At 46.2% G+C, this 24,214-nt stretch overlaps 1 protein-coding gene across 2 annotated transcripts in view; it reads right to left on the bottom strand.

Annotated features, from left to right (window-relative positions):
* Window positions 1-24,214, bottom strand: part of PFKFB2 (6-phosphofructo-2-kinase/fructose-2,6-biphosphatase 2) — a 65,569-nt gene that overhangs the window by 4,935 nt on the left and 36,420 nt on the right. For both annotated transcript variants that reach the window (XM_075333699.1, XM_075333697.1), the window contains exons 12-15: window positions 20,856-20,985; window positions 2,238-2,300; window positions 1,445-1,509; window positions 850-1,029 (exon numbers count right to left, since the gene is read on the bottom strand). In XM_075333699.1, the coding sequence (XP_075189814.1) occupies window positions 850-1,029; window positions 1,445-1,509; window positions 2,238-2,300; window positions 20,856-20,985 (438 nt within the window). The remainder of the gene's footprint in view (window positions 1-849; window positions 1,030-1,444; window positions 1,510-2,237; window positions 2,301-20,855; window positions 20,986-24,214) is intronic.

The following is a 24,214-nucleotide window of genomic DNA, read 5'->3' as shown; positions in this document are numbered from 1 at the left end:
GTTACTTTTGGTGGCAGTAAAATGATGAGTTTCAGTGAACTTTGTGATTAAAGGAACTCTCTATTAGTAAGACAACTCCCCCAAATCTCATAATATGGGCATGCAGGTTTATAAATGTACATCCATTGATAAATTATATCTTCTATCTATTGCTGCATTCCCAAGTAATTTTAATCTAAAGCATTTTAATCTATATGCAAATTAGGTACTAAGTGCTTTGGATGTGACAAAGCAGTGGTTCAGGAGGCTCTGTCTTCTGAGGTTATTTCCCAGTCCAGCACCAGCCTCTTTAGCTTGATTGACAGCTTACTGTCTGTGTGACATCAGGTACCAGGCAAGGAAGACAGACAGTGAGCTATTAATCAAGCTAAAGAGCCTAGTGACGGGTGGGGAAACAATCTTGGAAGGTAAAGGCTCAGAACGTCTTTGTCACTTCCTATTGCCTCATTTACATGGAATGAAAATGCTAATTAATCGGGAATGCAGCAACAGATAGAAGATATAAAAGTATTAAGGGATTTACTTTCAAGGACTTGCATACCCATATATGAGATTTGGAGCAAGGTTTTGGAAAATTAAAGTTCTTGGAATATAATTTTGATGGTCTATCCTTAAGATACGTCCCCTGGGTATACCCACAAACTTACTTAAAAGAATCTCTTTTAAAGTAAAGAATGGCAAAGATAGTAAAAATTAATTCCTAATTTTATTCAAAATTTGAGTATGACGTTTTATAACCCACAGCTAAAATTATTGGAATGTGAATGTTGCCAGAAATTTTGCCACCATGCATGTTTTAAATAATCTATTATCATAATCAATTAGGAGGCAACACAAAAAAGTACTGACTTGTTTCAGTGGGCGATCAGACCCGTCCGGAGCCATTCTGCATCTATCCGCCCCTACTGGATCTAGCGGGCGGCTCCCAACACTGTAGTTTCGTGGTCGTCTGACTGTGTCTGAACTGGACAGAGGAGTAAAACTGTTTCGCCTCATTCGCATAGGTGTAAGGTTCACATCAAAGGTGCCCTGAAAGAATTTTGAAAAATATCTAAAAGTTGATATAATAAAAAATATAATAAAAGCATTGGCCTGTTTGTACATCACACAAGATCAAGTGATGAAGAGAAGCTACACCTTGGTTTCAGTGTATATTAAAGAACTCATGTTCCGAAAATCAATAACTAAAGGAGTAATTTTATTGGCAATGCAATAGCAGGGATACACAGGAGGGTGCTATTAGTTTAATGTGCTAGGTGCACTCTTTATGGAATGTTTGTCATTTTTATTTATTTTTGGTTTTACAAAACTGACTTTTTTTTTTTTTATAAAAAAAAAAACCCCACCTAAAAACAGCATAGCGCCTTGTCATTTACCTACTAGAGAACATATCTAAACATGGTTGAATCCAGCTATAATATCGCTGACAGTGTTTAGTACTTACCTCTGGTTTGTCTCTATGCGTGTCCACTGCATCCACATTGAGCTTGATCATTTCAACTTTACAGCCTTGAAACAAAAACAGAATCATTCTTAACTAGAGATACGACTACAGGCAGGAGTTCGGGCTAATGTAGCACGCAACATTTTTGCTATTTGTGCTGCTCTCGAAAGGCACAAGAGAAGTGATATGCCCGTAGTGGAAGGGGTCGAGCCTCAACTGGCTAGCAGATTTACCATAACTTCAGCCAGAAACTGGAGCAAATTAGGGCCTGAATTTAAGCCAGTACATAGGTGACACAGATTTGCTTACCAGGGCACAGGCAAACGGGTATGTGTAAGCCAATTAATAAATTTAGTGCATCTTACCCCAATGAACGTTCGGTAAACCCTGACGTCCTAATAAATTCTCCCCTTGCAAATTTTAAAGGCTCTAATAAGAAGCACCAAGACAAGTTTATGCCTGAGGATTGGTTGGGGCAAAATCATACTGGGAGGGAAGGGAAAGAAATCCCTCAATGTACAGGGATTACACATTCATGGTTTACATAAGGATATTTTCACACCCATTCCAATGTTTGAGGGAAAAATGCATAGTAAGCAGGAGTAAAAAAAAAAAAGGAATAAAAAAAAAAAAATGAAATTTTATGCTGCGATTTTCCTGCCAAGAGACTTTTTTCATTGTAGAAATATCTGGAGCAAATAATTAATGGGTGCACATACACTAATGGAGTATTGTGCGCAATGCACAAAACATAACATGCTTCACCAATGACATCTAATGAATCACCACTTACCATAAGCCACTGGGGTGAGCTTTAGTACTGTGTGCAGTGGACACCGAAGGTATGGAAGGTCATCTGGAATGATAAAGAAAGGGCTGCTTAGATGCTAATCGTATGGTTGTTGCAACAATTATTTGTTTGAGAGCACTAACTGTTGGTCTACTCCTGTTGATCATGAAAGAGACGCTTCACTCAAAAATTGCTTATGTGCTGTGCAAAAGAAAAATTTGTATGATATATGTGTATGTGAGTGTTATAAACAGCAGAGTGTGACGACACAGACTTTTTCAATGTATGTCGTGGGTTAAATTTCTTACATTAGCCAGACGTATTGTTCTTCTGTGTGTTAACTTATGCTTGCTAATCTAATGTAAATTACCTTAGTGGCCATTGTCTAGTTTGTGGATTGCAGACTACATGTAAATACCCTCAGTCTATCTGTCCACATCATTTAAATGAACATTATTCATGCAGCTTGAAATTCATCCAATAAGAGAAGCAACCTTGTACAACCAATCCAATAAGGGCACAGTATATCCTAAGGGAAGGCTCGGGCTATGAAAGGGGACTTCTTCGAGACACCAGGGGTTGTTGATGGATGTTGCATGATCCAGTCTAAGCTATTAGGAGCTGACTAGGGGATCAGAAACAGGATGCCTTGTGGACTCGGTCTAGGGACTTTGGCTCCGACTAGAGGATCACTTGGCTACATGGCACAATCTAGGGGATCGGATTCCGATTGGAGACCATAACCACAGTCTAGGGATTTCGACTCTGGCTCCCATGATTATATCATATCATCATACCAGAGACTACTTAAGGAAGAAACCCAGGTTGGGACAATTTGGTCATCTGACTACAGACGATGCAGACCTCAGCCAGCTTCCTAAATCTGGCGTTATTCCGCCGAAAGCGGGGTGCTGCTGGATTGGACTAAGTAGCACTGTAATCTCTGAGGCACGGACATTCTAATCCCTGGTGAGCCAGCGGAAGGGTGAGAAACTGTTGCCTGTTACATTTGTGTGTTTTGCTGGTCTTAATATTGTGATTCCCTCACCCTGTGTTGTCAGAGTAGTGTTCCACCCACGGTTAAGGAGGTCGGGCATTCAGATGGGATGAGCCCTAGGCCATGCTGTCTTTCTAAAGGCGGCCGGGCCAGTGGACGAGAGCACCCACTAACCCCCGTGTCTCCACAATTGGTGGCAGCGATGGGATACTACTCAGCCTGGTTTATCCAAGGGAGCTACAGAGGACTGGTGTTCTCGGACTCCATCCAGGGCTCAACAACCAGGGAGACACATAAGCATACCCAGCATGCCATAGGGGAGGCATTCAGGTTTCGGATGCTGCCATGTCCAACCCCACCAGCTCAGCCATGGGACAAGGACAGGAGAGGAGTTACGTCCGCAGCCGTAAATGGATGCTACAGGATCTGTGCCAGATGCAAAAGATTGACTACAGGAACGCTGACACGCAGTCAGACTTGATCCGGAAATTAGTCCATTGGGAGCCCCAGAATGATGCAGAGGACGAGGAGGATCCCGCCGATATTGACCCAGAGGATTTAAACTATGTGCCCCATCATGCTAGTGACAATCGGGAATGAACTTGGTCCCAAATAGCCCGAGCCACAGAGTTGTTGGCCGCATTGGGGCCTAAATCCTCAAGAGAAGAGAGGGCTTGGGTTCTGGAATTTGTTTATGGAGTTCCAGCTGCTGTACTGCTAACACCAGCCGCTCGAGAAGGATGGTCCCGCTACCCAGCAGAAGCTGCACCAAAACAAAGGTCAAACAAACAGGGCCTGTGACTTGCCCAATCTACAGCGCTGTTATACATGTGGGCGCCTTGGACATATGGATAAGGATTGTCTCCAAAACCGAGGTCGCATGTTTGGAGCCCATCTGCCAGCTCAGCCGGTCAAGGTCTGTGACATACAGAGCCAGGGACTACGAGACACTGGTTCCTCCATTACTCTGGAAAGCCCAGTTATTGTTTCCCCAAAAGACCATTTACCAGATTCCCAATTATCCATCTCCCTGGCTGAGGGCCAGCGTTCAGACAACCCTCTGGCATGTGTGCAGTTGGACCTAAGGACCGACCAGGGAGAGGTTGAGGTGGAGCTTATGGACAGCGTCCCCACACCAGTTATTTTAAGAAATGACCAGGGAGAGGTTGATATGAGACTTGTGGACAGCCTCCCCACACCTGGTAATTTGGGGTCTAACCAGGAAAAATCCACATGGCGCTTATGGACAGCCTCCCCATTCCTGTTATTTCAGATATTAACCAGGAGGAAATTGAAGTGTGGTTCAAGGATGGCCCCAACAAGCCCGTTGTTTCGAATACCACCCAGAGGGAAGTGGAAGTGGGGCTTGTGGATTACCTGGTCACACCAGTTATTTTGGAGTATGACCTAGGACAAGGACTATCCAGCCAGTTTGTAGCAGCCATCACCCACTTCCAAGCCAAGCAGGACCCTGATGTGGATCTTTCTAACATTTTTTCCAAGGATAATTCACATTCCCAGTCTCCATCATCCACTTCCGAGCCAACAACCATGAGTAAGCCTAACCAGACTGTGGCTATTGACTGGGGGAAGATTGATAGTAAGAAATTTATGAAAGCCCAACTAATGGACCCCACCTTAGTGCTTGTCCGCAATATGGCTGCTCAACCTGGGGGAGGTAATCAGGGTTTCACGTCCCCATCGGAGTCCGCTCCTGCGACTTCTGCTCAGATCGCCAGACGACGCCATGTTCCCACCATGGATAGTGCTGGTGATGGGAGAGGAGTCGGTGCCCGTGGCTCTGCGGAGCACAGGCTCCGCTCATCCACTAGGCTGGGTTTCCCTGGAACCTGCAGTACCACTGGCTGACTGTAGGTGGCGTGTGTCTCCCGGCTGAAGTGGCCAACATTCACCTGCAGCCTATAGGAAGACACCACACTCTTCTTATTCCCCCTCCTGTCACATGGCCACTGCCAGTGATAGTTCTGTTCTCCTGGCTCATGTGCTGTTTGTATTGTGATTCCTGTGCGCTGACCTTTGCTTTTTGTTTGACTACCCTCCTGCCTGTCGTTTTTGTACCTTGCTGCCAGTTCCGGATTTGACCCCTGCTTTGTCTCCTCACTAGGCCCTTGCCTGCCGATTCTGTTCCTGTTTTGCATCTCCTGGCTTTTGACCCTGCCTGACGACCACGGACTACAGTCTACCACAGGTAGCGATCTCTGAGGCTCTGTGTAATTCCAAATTCCTGTAAAGGAGTTAAAGGGTTGCAGAGTTCTTGGGGTCCTGCTTTGTGAGTGGCTTTTCTCTAGATTCCCCTTACAGCCAGTCTGAGTCTGTGGCTCGTATCAGGCATTACACAGGGGGAGGTGTATAGATGCGAGCCTCTGTTGCTGACCTCACCATTAAAAAGGACAATGCTGTCAAGAGGAGAAGGATGATCAGAGGCTTACCACGTCTGGCCATCCCATCAACAACCAACCTCGTCAAGATTCAGTCGTTTTCCCATCTGGCTAATTAAGAAGGGGGAGGAATGTGACGACACAGACTTTTTCAATGTGTGTCGTGGGTTAAATTTCTTACATTAGCCAGACGTATTGTTCTTCTGTGTGTTAACTCATGCTTGCTAATCTAATGTAAATTACCTTAGTGGCCATTGTCTAGTTTGTGGATTGCAGACTACATGTAAATATCCTCAGTCTCTCTGTCCACATCATTTAAATGAACATTATCCATGCAGCTTGAAATTCATCCAATAAGAGAAGCAACCTTGTACAACCAATCCGATAAAGGCACAGTATATCCTAAGGGAAGGCTTGGGCTATGAAATGGGACTTCTTGGAGTCACCAGGGGTTGCTGATGGATGTTGCATGATCAAGTCTAAGCTCTTAGGAGCTGGCTAGGGGATCAGAACCAGGATGCCTTGTGGACTCGGTCTAGGGACTTTGGCTTTGACTAGAGGATCACTTGGCTACATGGCTTCAATCTAGGGGCTCCGATTCCGATTAGAGACCATAACCACAGTCTAGGGATTTCGACTCTGGCTGCCAGGATTATATCATATCATCATACCAGAGACTACTTAAGGAAGAAACTCAGGTTGGGACAATTTGGTCACCTGACTACAGACGTTGCAGACCTCAGCCAGCCTCCTAAATCTGGCGTTATTCCATTCTCGGTGCGTGCCAGCCGAATGCGGGGTGCTGCTGGATTGGAGTAGTAGCCCTGGAAGCTCTGAGACACGGACATTCTAATCCCCGGTGAGCTAGCGGAAGGGTGAGAAACTGTTGCCTGTTACATTTGTGTGTTTTGCTGGTTATGTGCTATGTGCCGTTAATTGTTTGGAGATCCAATAAAGTCTTAATATTGTGATTCCCTCACCCTCTGTTGTCTGCGTAGTGTTCCGCCCACAGTTAAGGAGGTCGGGTGTTCAGTTGGGATGAGCCCTGGGCCATGCTGTCTTTCTAAAGGCGGCCGGGCGAGCGGACGAGAGCACCCACTGACCCCCATGTCTCCACATAGAGGTCCCCAACCTTTCTGATCTTGAGAACCACGTCGGCGCTGAGAGAGGGTAATGAACCACCTCCAGCTCTCGCCCACTCGCAGTAGTCACACCCAGAGCCCCCATTACCGATATAATAACAGCCAAGGCGTTTCAACAGAAATCACACAGACATGCTCTTCTTTGTGGGCTACACACAAAAGTCCCCATCTGGAGACCTGCCCTTTATAGTTGCTTGTTAAAACCTGTGCAGAAAGCCGAGACATCATGGAATCACAAGCCACATGTGGCTCGTGAGCCACAGGTTGGGGACCCCTGATATACAGTATGAAGGTATATTATATATTTTTCTCCTTTGTCCGTATTGGAAAAACAAAAAACAAAAAAAACAAAAAAAAACAAAAAAAAAAAAACAGAAAAATAGGCAAATTGGACAATTTCACAAAACCCCTAAAATGGACTGGACAAAATTGTTGGCACCCTCAACTTAATATTTGGTTGCTGACGCTTTGGAGCGAACATCTGTAGAGATGGGCGGGCACAAAAATGATTACACATCACGCAGTGAAGCAAGCCTGTACTTTGTGGTCATTGTTTCATGAAGGACACATCCGAGCACCTGTGATACTCCTCCGAGCACAGAGAGTACCCAAACACCCCGATGTTTGATAGAGTACCGGATTAGTGTCGAACACACTCACTCAAAATTAAATATTTGCAATCAATCGCTTCCTATAACCATCAACAAGCTTCTTACACCTCTGAATTGGAATTTTGGACCACTCTTCTTTTGCAAACTGCTCCAAGTCTCTCAAATTTGAAGTGTGCCTTCTCCCAACAGCAATTCTAAGTTCTCTCCACAGGTGTTCAACGGATTTAGATCCGGACTCATTGCTGGCCACTTCAGATATCTCCAGCACTTTGTTTACATCCATTTCTGGGGGCTTCTTGAAGTATGTTTGGGGTCATTTTCCTGCTGGAAGACCCATGACCTAGGACGTAAACTCAGCTTTCTGACACTGGACATTACATTGCAACCCAAAATCCTTTGGTAATCTTCAGCTTTCATGATGCAGTGCAAAGTCGAGGCAACCAGTGCCAGAGGCAGCAAAACAACTCCAAAACGTCTTTTAACCGAAACCAAATTTGACAATAGGCACGGTCTTTTCTTTGCAGACCTCGTTCTGTTTTCAGTAAACAGTAGAATGATATAGTTTACTGAAAAGCTCTATCTTGGTCTCATCTGGCTACAAGACGCTTTCCCAGAAGAATTTTTGCTTACTCATGTACATTTTGGAAAACTGTAGTCTAGCTTTTTTATATCTCTGTGTCAGCAGTGGAGTCCTTCTGGGTCTCAGCAACAGTGTTTTCAATTCACTGAAATATGGAAAGATAGGATGCATCAGTGTCAACGTGAACTGAGTTTGAAGGACAGCTTGAATTTTTTTTTAACTTGATTGGGTCTGCTTATCCACCATCCGGGCTATTCTGTGTTGCAACCTTTCATCAATTTTTCTCTTCCACCCATATCCAGGGAGATTAGATACAGTGCCGTGGATTGTACACTTCTTGATTATGCTGCGCACAGTGGACAAAAGAACATCAACATCTTTGGAGATATAGACTTGTAACCTTGAGATTGTTGATAATTTTCAACAATTTTGAGTCTCAGAGAGTTCTCTTCTCCCCTTTCTATTCTCCATACTTTGTGTGGCATACAAAATGCAAACATTGAGTCAACTTCTTTTTTTGTTTTTATCTGGCTTCAGGTGTGATTTTCATATTGCTCACACTTGTTACTTGCCATGAGCATCAAATGCAGGAAATAAAAGTTGTTTACTCACAATCTTGGAAAGGTGCAAACAATTTTGGGGGGTTTGTGTGAAATTATGTCTAATTTGCCTTTATTATCTTTTTTTGTGTTCTTCCAATATATACAAAGGAAATAAACACACTACACTGTGTGTAGAATTATTAGGCAAATGAGTATTTTGATCACATGATACTTTTTATACATGTTGTCCTACTCCAAGCTGTACAGGCTTGAGAGCCAACTACCAATTATGTAAATCAGGTGATGTGCATGTCTGTAATGAGGAGGGGTGTGGTGTAATGACATCAACATCCTATATAAGATGTGCTTAATTATTAGGCAACTTTCTTTCCTTTGGCAAAATGGGTCAGAAGAGAGATTTGACGGGCTCTGGAAAGTCCTAAATTGTGAGATGTCTTGCAGAGGGATGCAGCAGTCTTCAAATTGCCAAACTTTTGAAGCGTGATCACTGAACAATCAAGCGTTTCATGGCAAATAGCCAACAGGGTCGCAAGAAGCTTGATGGGCCAAAAAGGTGCAAAATAACTGCTCATGAATTGAGGAAAATCAAGCGTGAAGCGCCAAGATGCCATTTGCCACCAGTTTGGCCATATTTCAGAGCTGCAAAGTTACTGGAGTATCAAAAAGCACAAGGTGTGCCGTACTCAGGGACATGGCCAAGGTAAGGAAGGCTGAAAAATGACCACCTTTGAACAAGAAACATAAGATAAAACATCAAGACTGGGCCAAGAAATATCTTAAGACTGATTTTTCAAAGGTTTTATGGAATGATGAAATGAGAGTGACTCTTGATGGGCCAGATGGATGGGCCAGAGGCTGATCAGTAAAGGGCAGAGAGCTCCACTCCGACTCAGATGCCAGCAAGGTGGAGGTGGGGTACTGGTATGGGCTGGTAGTATCAAAGATGAACTTCTGGGACCTTTTTGGGTTGAGGATGGAGTGAAGCTCAACTCCCAGACCTACTGCCAGTTTCTGGAAGACAACTTCTTCAAGCAGTGGTACAGGAAGAAGTCGGTATTGTTCAATAAAAACATGATTTTCATGCAGGACAATGCTCCATCACATGCATCCAACTACTCCACAGCGTGGCTGGCCAGTAAAGGTCTAAAAGATGAAAAAATAATGACATGGCCCCCTTGTTCACCTGATCTGAACCCCATAGAGAACCAGTGGTCCCTCATAAAATGTGAGATCTACAGGGAGGGAAAACTGTACACCTCTCGGAACAGTGTCTGGGAGGCTGTGGTGGCTGCTGCACGCAATATTGATTGTACACAGATCAAGCAAGTGACAGAATCTATGGATGGTAGGCTGTTGAGTGTCATCATAAAGAAAGGTGGCTATATCGGTCACTAATTTTTTTGGGTTTTGTTTTTGCATGTCAGAAATGTTTATTTCTAAATTTTGAAAAGTTATATTGGTTTACCTGGTGAAAATAAATAAGTGAGATGGGAATATATTTGGTTTTTATTAAGTTGCCTAATAATTCTGCAAAGTAATAGTTACCTGCACAAACAGATATCCTCCTAAGATAGCCAAATCTAAAGAAAACCCACTCCAACTTCCAAAAATATTAAGCTTTGATATTTATGAGTCTTTTGGGATGATTGAGAACATAGTTGTTGATCACTAATAAAAAAATTCCTCTAAAATACAACTTGCCTAATAATTCTGCACACAATGTATTACGGTGTGTGTGTATAGCCTTGCACTGACTTGGTGCTTAACCTTCCCAAATATAGCAGCACTGCATCACCTGATGCGCAAGTGAATAGCTTACTGGTCTCTTGAAGCTATGAGGATGTGAGGATATCAGTTTGTGTATGCACCGTAGGATCCAGAGCAGCTAACCTCGAATGAACCCTCTGTACTACATGGCACTTTCTTAATAAATTATATGTTCATCTCCCAACTAATGGAGATAATCCAGTAGATGGTGCATTCCTGGCTATTCCATCTGTGTTCCAATTAGTGAGCTACAACACTATTTAAAATACACCTGTCTGGCAGTCGCCGCTCCCTGCTTCCAATATTCAAATGTATTCAAGCCAGTCAGATGTGAATACGCTTGAAAACCTGAGAGCTGGCACTGCGGAAGAGCAGAAGAGAACCTGCTAGCCCCTGTTCTGATGTGCAACAGCGTGATGAGGTTCAGCACGCTGCTGATGTTACCACGCTGCTGCCACAAAGGCAGTGGACATGTCAGCCCTGGTAAGCACTAAATAGAGGAGCTGAAAATTAAATGTGTGTCAAGGTGCACACACTATGGGAAGATATTGTGAAAGGGTACAAAATATAGCAACGGGCAGTGGATTATTATGGAAAAGGATAGTTTGATGAGATATTTTGGTGGGGGGGTGATATTATGGAGAGGGGCTGTGTGTGGGGGATAGTACAGAGAGGGGCAGTGTGGGGGGGAAGAATGTTATGGAGAGGAGCAGTCTGAGGAGGAATATTATGGAGAGAGTCAGTGTTGAGGACGGGCTATTATGGAAAGGGGCAGTGTAGGGGGGGCATTATTATAGATTGGCAGTGTAGGGGGAGGAACATTATGGAGAGGGGCTGCGTGGGGGAAGGAATATTATGGAGAAGGGCAGTGTGGGGATATTATGGAGAGGGACAGTTTGGGGGATATTATCGAGAAGGGCAGTGTGGGAGAGGAATATTAATGAGAGAGGCAGTGTGTGAGGAGGAATATTATGGAGAGGGACAGTGTGGGAGGATGAATATTAAGGAAAGGGACAGTGTGGGGGGAGAAATATGGAGAAGGGCAGTATGGGGGAGATATTATGGGGATATGATGGAGAGGAGAAGTGTGTGTGGGGAATGACGACATTAAGGAAAGGGGCATTGTGTAGAGGAGCAGTGTGGGAATATTATGGAGAGGCACAGCGTGGGAGGAATATTATGGAATGGGGCTGTGTGGGAGGATATGATGGAGATGGGAACTGTGTGGGAATATGATGGAAAGGGGAAGTGTGTGGGGAGAGATTATAGAGAGGCACAGCGTGGGAGGGGAATATTTTGTGCAGGAATTACCGTATTTTTCGCTTTATAAGACGCACTTTTGATCCCCCAAATTTTGGGGGAAAGTAGGGGGTGCGTCTTATAATCCGAATATACGGGGGGGGGTGTAATTATATATATATATATATATATATATATATATATATATATATATATATATATATATATATATATATACACACACATATATACACACACTGCAGGGTCCACTCTGGAGCGGTTCTGGGGGCTGGTGAAGCTGCGGGAGGGAGCCTTTGATCTCCTGCTCCCGCTCATATAATATGCACAGCTGCTGTCCATCACCATGGTGCTGAAACTGCACCGCGGCGATGGGCTGGGGGAGCAGCGCATATTATATGTGCCTGTGCTCGCCTTTGATGTCACATGCCTCCCGTGTTAGATATTGCCCCCATGCTGCTGCACATAGTAAAAAAAGAGAATTTTGTTTACTTACCGTAAATTCTTTTTCTTATAGTTCCGACATGGGAGACCCAGACCATGGGTGTATAGCTTCTGCCTCCGGAGGACACACAAAGTACTACACTAAAAAGTGTAGCTCCTCCCTCCTAGCATATACACCCCCTGGATAACCAAATATAGCCAGTTTAGTGCAAAAGCTGAAGGAGGACATCCACCCACAAGTAGCGATAGAGCAAAACCCGGAACAACCGGCACCTCTGTCTACAACAACAGCCGGTGAAAACACACGGAACAAGAAAACTGCCAACAGGCAACAGGGAGGGTGCTGGGTCTCCCATGTCGGAACTATAAGAAAAAGAATTTACGGTAAGTAAACAAAATTCTCTTTTTCTTCATCGTTCCTTATGGGAGACCCAGACCATGGGACGTCTCAAAGCAGTCCATGGGTGGGAATAAACAGAAAACTGAGAAGTAGGCAAAACCTAACTTCACAAATGGGCGACAGCTGCCTGAAGGATGCGTCTGCCCAAGCTCGCATCTGCCGAAGCATGAGCATGCACTTGGTAGTGCTTTGAAAAGGTGTGCAGACTAGACCAAGTGGCAGCCTGACAAACCTGCTGAGCCGTAGCCTGGTGCCTGAAAGCCCAAGAGGCACCGACGGGCTCTGGTCGAGTGCGCCTTGATCCCCGGCGGGGGAGGCACCTGAGTACTCTGGTAGGCATCGGATATGGCCGACCTAATCCAACGAGCTAGGGTCGGTTTAGAAGCCGAGAGACCCTTGCGCTGACCTGTGGTCAGCACAAAAAGAGAGGTGCACCGCCTAAGAGCAGCGGTGCATGACACATAGATCCGGAGCGCCCGCACAAGATCTAAAGTATGCAACGCTTTCTCAAAGCGATGAACAGGGGCCGGACAAAGGGGAGGCAATGAAATGTCCTGGTTAAGGTGGAAAGGAGAAACCACCTTAGGGAGAAAATCCGGAGTCGGACGGAGAACTACCTTGTCTTGGTGAAAAACCAAAAAAGGTGACTCCGAAGAGAGCGCGGCCAAGTCAGAGACTCTCCTGAGAGAAGTTATGGCCACCAGAAAGACGACTTTCTGTGAAAGTCGAAACAAAGAAACTTCCCTAAGAGGCTCAAAGGGGGGTTTCTGTAAGGCCGTGAGGACCAGATTAAGGTCCCAGGGATCCAAAGGCCGCCGGTAAGGTGGAATGATGTGAGATGCGCCCTGCATGAAGGTGCGCACGTGAGCCAGTCGGGCGATACGCCGCTGAAAGAACACTGACAGAGCCAAGACCTGTCCCTTAAGGGAATTGAGGGATAGTCCTAGCTGCAGACCGGACTGTAGAAAGGACAGGATGGTTGGCAAGGAAAAAGGCCAAGGAGCATGGCCGGAAGAACGACACCAGGACAGGAAAATTCTCCAAGTCCTGTGGTAAATTTTTGCCGAGGAAGACTTCCGAGCCCGAGTCATAGTGGAGATGACTTCGGGAGGAATGCCGAAAGCCGTCAGGATCCAGGACTCAAGAGCCACGCCGTCAATCTAAGAGCCGCAGAATTCTGGCAGAAAAACGGACCTTGAGAGAGAAGGTCTGGGCGGTCCGGGAGATGCCACGGCACCTCTACGGACAGACTGAGCAGGTCTGGGTACCAAGCTCGCCTGGGCCAGTCTGGGGCGATGAGAATGACCCGACGGCCCTCCATTCTGATCTTGCGCAGGACTCTGGGCAAGAGAGCTAGAGGGGGAAACACGTAAGCCAGACGAAACTGGGACCAATCCTGAACCAGCGCGTCCGCTGCAAAGGCCTGAGGATCGTGGGAGCGAGCCACGTAAACCGGGACCTTGTTGTTGTGCCGGGATGCCATTAGATCCACTTCCGGAGTGCCCCACTTGCGGCAGATCGAACGGAACACTGCCTGATGCAGAGCCCACTCGCCGCTGTCCACGGTTTGACGGCTGAGATAATCTGCCTCCCAGTTTTCCACGCCTGGGATGTGGACTGCGGATATGGTGGACTTGGAGTCCTCCGTCCACTGAAGGATGCGTTGAACCTCCAACATTGCCAGGCGGCTGCGAGTCCCGCCCTGGTGATTGATGTAGGCAACTGCTGTCGCGTTGTCTGACTGGACTCGAATGTGCTTGCCCGCCAACAGGTGGTGAAAGGCTACGAGAGCTAGGAGCACAGCTCTGATTTCCAGCACATTGATTGAGAGGACTGATTCGGACAGAGTCCAAATGCCCTGTGCTCGGTGGTGGAGAAATACTGCTCCCCAGCCGGAAAGACTGGCATCCGTGGTGAGGATCACCCAGGACGGGGTCAGGAAGGAGCGTCCCTGAGACAGAGAGAGAGGCCGAAGCCACCACTGAAGAGAGCTCCTGGCTTGTGGCGACAGAGCCACCAACCTGTGCAAGGAAGAAATCCGCTTGTCCCAACAACGGAGAATGTCCAGCTGCAGAGGACGCAGATGGAACTGCGCAAAGGGAACCGCTTCCATTGACGCCACCATCTGACCCAGCACCTGCATAAGGTGCCTGATGGAATGACGGCGGGGCCTCAACAGAGAGCGCACCGCCAGATGGAGGGACTGCTGTTTGACTAAGGGCAGCTTGACAAGTGCCGGCAGAGTTTCGAATTGCATCCCTAGGTACGTGAGTTCTTGGGTCGGGGTCAGAGTGGACTTGGGCAGATTGACAAGCTATCCGAATTGAACAAGAGTGGCGAGAGTGAGCGAGACACTCCGCTGACAGTCTGCGCTGTATGAAGCCTTGACAAGAAGGTCGTCCAGGTAAGGAATGACTGCCAACCCCTGGAGGTGCAGAACCGCAACCACTGCTGCCATGACCTTGGTGAATACTCGAGGGGCCGTGGCTAACCCGAAGGGGAGAGCCACGAATTGGAAATGTTCCTCTCTGATTGCAAAACGTAGCCAACGTTGGTGCGAAACTGCAATTGGCACATGCAGATAGGCATCTCTGATGTCGATGGATGCCAGGAAATCCCCTTGGGTCATTGAGGCAATGACTGACCGCAGAGACTCCATGCGAAAATGCCGCACCTGAACATGCTTGTTGAGAAGCTTGAGATCCAGGATGGGCTGGAAGGAACCGTCCTTTTTGGGGACTAGGAAGAGATTTGAATAGAAACCTCTGAACCGTTGCCTGGCGGGAACCGGTACAATTACTCCGTTGGCCTGCAAGGATGCCACGGCCTGAGAGAAGGCGGCGGCCTTGGAGCAGGGGGGAGTTGACAGAAAAATCTGTTTGGCAGGCTGGAAGAGAACTCTATCCTGTAGCCGTGGGAGATAATATCCCGCACCCACTGGTCGGAGACGTGTTGAAACCACACGTCGCCAAAGTGGGAGAGCCTGCCACCGACCAAGGACGTTGCTGGCTCGGCCAGATAGTCAAGAGGAGGCTGCCTTGGTGGCAGCAGCTCCTGCGGACCCTTGTGGACGCGGCTTCTTGCGCCAGGTGGGCTTCTGGTCCTTGGCCGAGTTAGTGGACGAGGCCGAGGGCTTAGAGGATGACCAGTTAGAGGAACGAAAGGAACGAAACCTCGACTGGTTCTTGCCCTGGACAGGTTTCCTGGTTTTAGTCTGTGGCAAGGAAGTACTCTTCCCGCCAGTAGCCTCCTTAATAATTTCATCCAGCTGTTCACCGAACAGCCTGGACCCAGCAAATGGGAGCCCAGCAAGGTACTTCTTTGAGGAAGCATCCGCCTTCCACTCACGAAGCCACAAGATCCTGCGGATAGCGAGGGAATTGGCGGAGGCCACCGCAGTGCGGTGAGAGGCCTCCAGCATGGGAGACATGGCGTAGGCTGAAAAGGCTGAAGCCTGGGAAGTTAAAGCAACCAATTCAGGCATAGAGTCCCTAGTGAGGGTATGCATCTCCTCCAGAGAAGCAGAGATGGCTTTGAGAGCCCACACTGCTGCAAAAGATGGGGAGAACGAGGCCCCTGTCGCCTCATAGACAGACTTGGCCAGGAGGTCAACCTGGCGGTCAGTGGGATCCTTGAGTGAGGTGCCATCAGCCACAGATACAACTGTCCGGGCTGAGAGTCTAGACACCGGAGGGTCCACCTTTGGAGAGAGAGACCACTCCTTGACCACCTCTGGTGGAAAAGGAAAACTGTCATCAGAACCACGCTTAGGAAAGCGTTTGTCAGGACAGGCTCTGGGCTTGGACACAGTGGCCTGAAAACTGGAGTGGTTAAAGAACACACTCCTTGGTCTCTTAGGCAAAGTAAACTGGTGCTTTTCTGCCAGAGAGGGTTGCTCCTCTGATACTGGCGGATTGAGGTCCAGTACAGTATTAATGGACGCAATCAAATCACTAACATCTGCATCCCCCTCAGTCAGATCAATGGGGCACACATAGAGGTAGCATCCGAGCCCCCAGTAAAGACATCCTCCTCGTTCTGCGAATCGGCTCGTGAATCGGAGCCGCGGGACGAGGAAGGAGAGGGGTCCCTGCGTTTCCTTTTAGGAGGACGGGGTCTGGGAGCAGATGAAGAATCCTCTGTGAGCTCTGGAGAACGAGCTGAAGCAGCAGGGGCACCCTGTGAAGGGGGCTGATGCATGCTCAGCACAGTCCGGGACAGCTCTCCCATGGAGTCAGCAAAGGACTGGGAGATAGACTTAGTAAACAATTCTACCCAAGCCGGGGGTTCAGTCACCGGGGCCGGAGCAGCCTGAGGGACCACTGGGGAGACTCCAGGCTGAGGCACCACCATGTTTGAGCAGGCATCACAATGAGGATATGTGCTCGGTTCAGGCAGTACGAGCTTACATGCAGTGCATATTGAGTACAGCCTTGCAGCCTTGCTCCTAGTGTGAGACATGCTGCTGAGGTGGGTGCTCTGCAGTAAAGAACACACTCCTTCAGAATGACCCCCAGAGAGTGTATAATAAAGTCCACAACCAGAAGTTGTGGCTTACCAGACCGATTTGTGTGCCCTCCGGATCCCACAGCTCAGACCCCCAGACAGGTTGCATAGATGCAGCTGCCAGCGCCGATCAGTGTGAGAACGCTGATAAAATGGCGCCGGAGTGAGGAGGGGGGGCGGGGCCTAGACCAAGAGCGGGAACCGGAGGGCCAAGGGGATATACAGGGGAGGGAAACATCTCCTCAGAGAGGAGTGTCCTCCCCTCTGCTGAACGGCCGGTGGGCGGCGCCGCACTGTCCCTCTGCATGACTGACATGCAGGGGCAGTGAAACCGAAAGTAGGCCGCAGCTGAAGCCGGGGACTAGATTTTACAAAGCGGCCGGCGAGCAGGCACCCTCGGCGCGGTTCTCAGGAGAAAACCAGAGAACCGGCCGGAAATGTCACCAAAATAACTAACACACTCTCCCCAACAATAAAAAATGCAAGGGACCCCCTGACAATAACGTCTCAAATACTTAGCTTGAGAGACGCAGGGCCAGGTCCCTGAGGAGTGAGTGCTCTGTCCGGCAGGGTCCTGAGAGGGCTGCGGATGGAGACCGGTCTCTTGCAAAGCAGTGAGAACCGTGCTGGCTCCCACTTCAAGCCAGAGCCCTAGGGGATGGTGAAGGAGCGCAGCATGTAAAGGCTCCAGCCTTGAAATCAACCTTAACAGCACCGCCGACACAGTGGGGTGAGAAGGGACATGCCGGGGGTCCAGCTTGGACCCGCTTTTCTTCCAACTCTTTAAAATCAAAAATCAGATGAGAATGCATGTGTGATCCTCCTGAACACAAAGCATTGAACTGGCTATTTTTGGTTATCCAGGGGGTGTATATGCTAGGAGGGAGGAGCTACACTTTTTAGTGTAGTACTTCGTGTGTCCTCCGGAGGCAGAAGCTATACACCCATGGTCTGGGTCTCCCATAAGGAACGATGAAGAAATAAAACACTCTTTACTCACCTCCTCCAGCGCTGATCTCCAGGTGTCTCAGCTGCTGTCTGTGATCAGGCACGCAGAGATGATATCACTCTGCTGTGCCGATCACATGACCGGTGCAGAGAACCAGGAAGTGGAGGAAGCCGGAGCTCACAAGCACGGAGGGAGACACGAGGAGGGACAGCGCTGAGAAGGTAAGGAAAGAGTGTTTTACTTTACTAAAAGCAGCAGCCTGGGGGCGATATCTAACACAGGGGAGGTGTGCCAGCCACAGGGGTCCGTGTGCAGCAATAGTGGGCCGTGTGCCAGCCACAGGGGGCCGTGTGCAGCAATAGTGGGCAGTGTGCCAGCCACAGTGGGCCGTGTACCAGCCACAGGGGGCCGTGTACCAGCCACAGGGGACATGTGGCATCACTGGGGGACGTGTGCCGGCACAAGGGGGCTATATTCAATATAAGGTGGCCATATCCAGATTAAGGGGGCTAATTTTAGGATGGGGGGCTATGAGGGACATATACCCTATATGATTTGTTAGACAGACACTGGCATTATAAGACGGACCCCATTTATTAAAAAAAATCTCTATTCCTTGACCAAATTTGGGGGTGCGTCTAATAATCAGGTGCGTCTTATAAAGCGAAAAATACGGTAGTTATTTAGGGGCACAGTATGTGAAATATTTTTTATTTATGAGCAGTATGATGATACTTTTAATTATAAGGAAATTGGAATTGTGTTAGGATGTGTTGCTGAAGATGAAGAAAAGAGAAGTCTACATAGACTAGCTCTGAACATGAAATCTCATCATGGTGTCTGTACTACGTGGAGACAAAAGACTCCAATCAGAGAAGATGTCGTCTATAAAGGTACCTTGTTGTAAATGTTGTGCGAGACTGACAATGTCCTTATGGTCAGCTGTCTGATGATGGCTGGTAACAACTGGCAGTATCATACTGGGATTTGTAGGCTCAAGCTGTACAATTGTACATGGGGCTGACTGATATTACATTTGATTGCTGCACTATGCTTGGTTCTGTATTCATGTACTGACGGTGGTTCTAATCTTCTACATACGTAGCAATCCATAACGTGCTTCATGGCTATGTTAAAACCTATTCTAAAATTGCTATGTTTTGCATATTTTTATTAGGACGATTTCTTGAATTTCTGCTCCAAAAACTCAGCTTAAATTAGCATGTGTTTACACTGATTTTTTGGGAGCAGAAATTCCGCAAATCCTCCTCAAATACTTAAAACTTGCTTCTGATGTCTTAATGTACTCATGGTGGTTCTTGTGATGAATTCATGTAAATACCCCTTTAAATTTTTTTTTGTGGCCCTTGGACCAAAAAATGTTGTGTACCCCTGGTTTAAATCAAAGCATATTTGTGTGTGAGTGGCCCAGTCACAACAGTCCAGACCTAAATCCTATTGAGAATCTGTGGCAAGCCTATTTGCTGTTCACAAATGCTCTCCATCCAACTTCACTGAGCTGGAGCTATTTTGCAAAGAAGAGTGGGCAAAAATTTCAGCCTCTAGATGAGACTTGCAGCAGTAATTGCAGCGAAAGGTAGTCCTACAAAGTATTGACTCAGGTGGACTGAATACAAATGCACATCACAAAATGTATATCTTTTAAATATACAGAAAACCCTGTATCATTTCCTTTACACTTTACAAATACTTGCTACCTAGTGAGGGTATATGACATAAAATCCCAATAAATAAACTTCAGTTTGTGGATGTAATGTGAAAAACGTGGAAAGTTCATGGGGTATGAATAGTTTTTCAAGATACTGTAAATATACATCTGATAGTGTACCTCGTGTCTATTGAAATTGATGGTGTTGACTGAAATATCATACACATCCTGTGAACGAGTGTGGTGCTGTTTCTGCAGTCTATGACAACCCCTTTAAGACTTTACCACAACTTCTTCGCAGGTGTACATGTAGGTACACAAGCTCTCTCTACACAATGATGGATACTTTTCTATCAAGAAGTAGTAATAAAATACTCATGTAGGTCCCTCCAGTGGGATTTTCCTGTTAGTGTAAAAACCCCTAATGTTAGATCCGTTACTGCCAGCCCTCAGTACTGTATGCAATGAATAATGCACTTTGTCAACCCTGTTGGATCTATCTAGGCCTTGTGTCACTCGTAGATCATTAACCCTTAAGCTGGTGTCACACTAAGCGACAGCGACAACGACGTCGCTGTTACGTCACCATTTTCGGTGACGTAACAGCGACCTTGTAAGTCGCTGTTATGATCGCTGCTTAGCTGTCAAACAGCAGAAGCAGCGATCATAACGTCGCTGTGCTACATGTGCAGAGAGCAGGGAGCGGCGCTTAGCGCTGGCTCCTTGCTCTCCTAGGTACAGTACACATCGGGTTAATTAACCCGATGTGTGCTGCAGCTACATGTCACAGTGCAGAGAGCAAGGAGCCGCGCGCACTGCTTAGCGCTGGCTCCTTGCTCTCCTTGCTACAGTATACATCGGGTTAATTACCCGATGCATACTGCAGCCACATGTCACAGTGCAGGAGCCGGCACTGGCAGCAAGAGCGGAGGCTGGTAACCAGCGTAAACATCGGGTAACCAGGGAAAGGTCTTCCCTTGGTTACCCGATGTTTACGCTGGTTACAGCTTACCGCAGCTGCCAGTGCCGGCTCCTGATAGCTTCATTTCGTCGCTCTCTCGCTGTCACACACAGCGATGTGTGTGTCACAGCGGGAGAGTGACGACCAAAAAATGAAGCTGGACATTCAGCAACGACCGGCGACCTCACAGCAGGGGCCAGGTCGTCGCTGGATGTCACACACAGCGACAGCGACGGGACGTCGCTGCAACGTCACAGAAAATGGTGACGTAGCAGCGACGTCGTTGTCGTCGTCGTTATGTGTGACACCAGCTTTACACTAAAACGTCAATGAATACACTTTTACAAGACAATAACGGATCCAGATAGCTCCTTACCTGCATTTTTATCTAGAAAGTAAGCCAAAAGGCACCTCATGACGGCCTGGTGGCAAATAACTAGAATGTTCCCTTGTCGTTCTAGTTCCATGATGACAGGTTCCAGGCGCTGTACAAGATCTTGATAAGACTGGACAAAACATTACAATGCATTACGTGAGATATGAAATCTAGGGAAGTATCAAGGTAATATCAAGGAAAATATATAAGAGGCATTGTCCTGGACTTATGATTTTGGTGATCTGTACTAAGGAGCGGCCATCAATATCTATCTTTGGGGGTCCATCAAATCAACAGAGCTGTACACTGTAGTGGCCATATTTGGGTACTGCAGCTTAGCGACATTTGACCTTCAGTATCTGGTAATAGGAACTACAGAGTGTATGTAGGTAGCACTGCTGTACCAGCTCCATACACTGTTTGCTTCCAGAAGCAACAATCAGCAGATCCTTGGCATGCCGGTGCTGGACCACCACCAAACATGTACTAATGACTTGTACTTTGGACAGCTCCTTAATAATTACATTCTGGGGACCAGATCCTTGGCGTGCCAGATGTTGGACCACCACTGAATGTGTACTAATGACTTGTACTTTGGACAGCTCATCAGTAATTACGTTCTGCAGACCAGATTCTTGGGTGCAAGGTGTTGTACGCAGGGCTTTGGAGTCGGAGCTCATTTTGGTGGAGTCGGAGTCGGTATAAAATGCACTGACTCAGACTCTTAAAATATATAATAAATTGGGGACAGTAGTGCAATGCAGAATGTGCGGAATATTTTACTAAATAATAACATTTAGTATAATGCTTATATTTAAGTGAAAAATTTATTGTAGTACAATGTGACATCAGACATTTAATTATTTTTTATGATACAATAATCAAGATATTTATAGATAGAACATAAAATATATTTATTGGAATACAACTTTAGAACACAAAAAACTAAAGAATTGAAAAAATGTAATACAATATGTAATATATTTATTATATATATATATATATATATATATATATATATATACATACATAGACATATACATATACACACAAGATATATATGTAATCCACTGTATATTACATAGTGTATTACATATTTACAATTTATTACAGTTTTTTGTGTTCTAAAGTTGTATTCCAATAAATATATTTTATGTTCTATCCAAATATCTTGATTATTGTATCATAAAAAATATTAAATGTCTGATGTTCACATACACATGTTCATGTACTACAATACATTTTTCACCTAACTATAAGCAATATATGTAGGAGTCGGTGCAAGAGAAATTGAGGAGTCGGAGTCGAAGGTTTGGTACCGCTACTGATTTTGTACTGAGAGCTTGTATTTTGGATAGGTCGTCAATAATTACATTCAGTAGATCCTTTTTAAGTGGATCTTCACATTTGGAAGCTCTTACGAACAGCATTTATAACATTTCTACAGCAAAACTACATAGTCAAACATATTTATTTTAGCTGTGGAAATGATCTGCCAATAGCATACAGACTGATACCTTTAGATTGTGATGACAAATGATAATTTTATGTTTGTCTGCGATCCAGTGATAGAGGAAAAGGCTGTCATTTATATGCCTAGTGATGATAAATCAGGTCTTTCAAGGAAAAATGCCTGATAACATTAGGAAGTTGCTGTATTTGATTAATAAATGTATGCGTTAAGGTGAGTTGTACCTTAGGGGTGCTTCACACACAGCGAGATCGCTACTGAGATCGCTGCTGAGTCACGGTTTTTGTGACCTCATTAGCGATCTCGCTGTGTGTGACACTGAGCAGCGATCTGGCCCCTGCTGTGAGATCGCTGCTCGTTACACACAGCCCTGGTTCGTTTTTTTATTGTTGCTCTCCCGCTGTTAAGCACACATCGCTGTGTGTGACAGCGAGAGAGCAACAATCCTGAATGTGCAGGGAGCAGGAGCCGGCGTGTGACAGCCTGCGGTAAGCTGTAACTAAGGTAAACATCGGGTAACCAAGGTGGTTACCCGATATTTACCTTCGTTACCAGCCTCCGCAGTTCTAATGCTGCCAGTGCCGGCTCCTGCTCCCTGCACACGCTAGGTTAAGCGGTGTGAGCTGGTAACTAAGGTAAACATCGGGTAACCATACCCGATGTTTACCTTAGTTACCAGTGTCCGCAGCTTCCAGACGCCGGCTCCGTGCAAGCGCAGCGTTGCTTGCACGTCGCTGCTGGCTGGGGGCTGGTCACTGGTCGCTGGTGAGATCTGCCTGTTTGACAGCTCACCAGCGACCATGTAGCGATGCAGCAGCGATCCTGACCAGGTCAGATCGCTGGTTGGATCGCTGCTGCATCGCTAGTGTGAAGGTACCCTTACAAGGAAAAGTATCAGACCGAGCACAGGTAAAGTAAGCAAAATGTATTATCAGTTTTAGACACTTATTGCACCATACACATTACACAGCATGAGCCATTTTTATAAGATTGGTGTAATCACACTCCCTGTGTTTGTGTGGATTTTCTCCAGGCAGTCCGGTTTTCTAACACACTTCAAAGACATACTGATTAGATCTCGAAATTTAAATAACCTATGGGGATCATGCGTATAAAGTTTTACAGAATATGACGATGCTATAAATAAGTACAATTTTTTTTTAAGTGCATTATTTTTGTAAATTCTGAAATATGCAAAAACTCCCCCAATGACTCAATAAACTACACCCCCCGGCTCACACAAAATAAACAAAAACAAAAAAACAGAAAAATGAATAATGTTTGAGAGAATTAGGAATAAAACAGCATAATGAAATCATAAAAACAAAGGAACACAGACAGGTTAGGGATAAAGTTGTGGTGAAGAGTGAAGCAGGGTTATAAAAAAAATAGCCAAAGCTCTGAACGTCTCACAGAGCACTGTTCAATCCATCATCCAAAAATGGAAGCAATATGACACAACAGCAAGCCTACCGAGACATGGATACCCACCAAAACAGATATCCCACGCAAGGAGAGTACCAATTAGAGAAGCAGTGAAGAGACCCATGGTCACTCTGGAGGAGCTGCAAAGATCCAAATCTTATGTGGGAAAATCTGTACACAGGACAACTATTAATCCTATACTCCACAAATTTGGCATTTATGGAAGAGTGACAAGAAAGCAATTTTTGAAAACAAGCCAAAAGAAGTCTTGTTTACAGTTTGTAAAAAGCCATGTAAGGGACACAGCTAGCATGAAGAAGAAGGTGCTCTGGTCAGATGAGACCAAAGTAGACCATTTTGTAATAAATGCATAACGCTATGTATGACAGAAACCTAACTCTGCACATGACCCTGAATACACCACCCCCAACGCCAAACATGGTGGTGTCAGCATCATGCTGTG

Source organism: Anomaloglossus baeobatrachus, chromosome 2 (genome assembly GCF_048569485.1).
Source record: "Anomaloglossus baeobatrachus isolate aAnoBae1 chromosome 2, aAnoBae1.hap1, whole genome shotgun sequence".
Taxonomy (NCBI): Eukaryota; Metazoa; Chordata; class Amphibia; order Anura; family Aromobatidae; genus Anomaloglossus; species Anomaloglossus baeobatrachus.
Note: the sequence above shows the minus strand (reverse complement) of the source record. Positions and strands in the feature narration are given on the sequence as shown.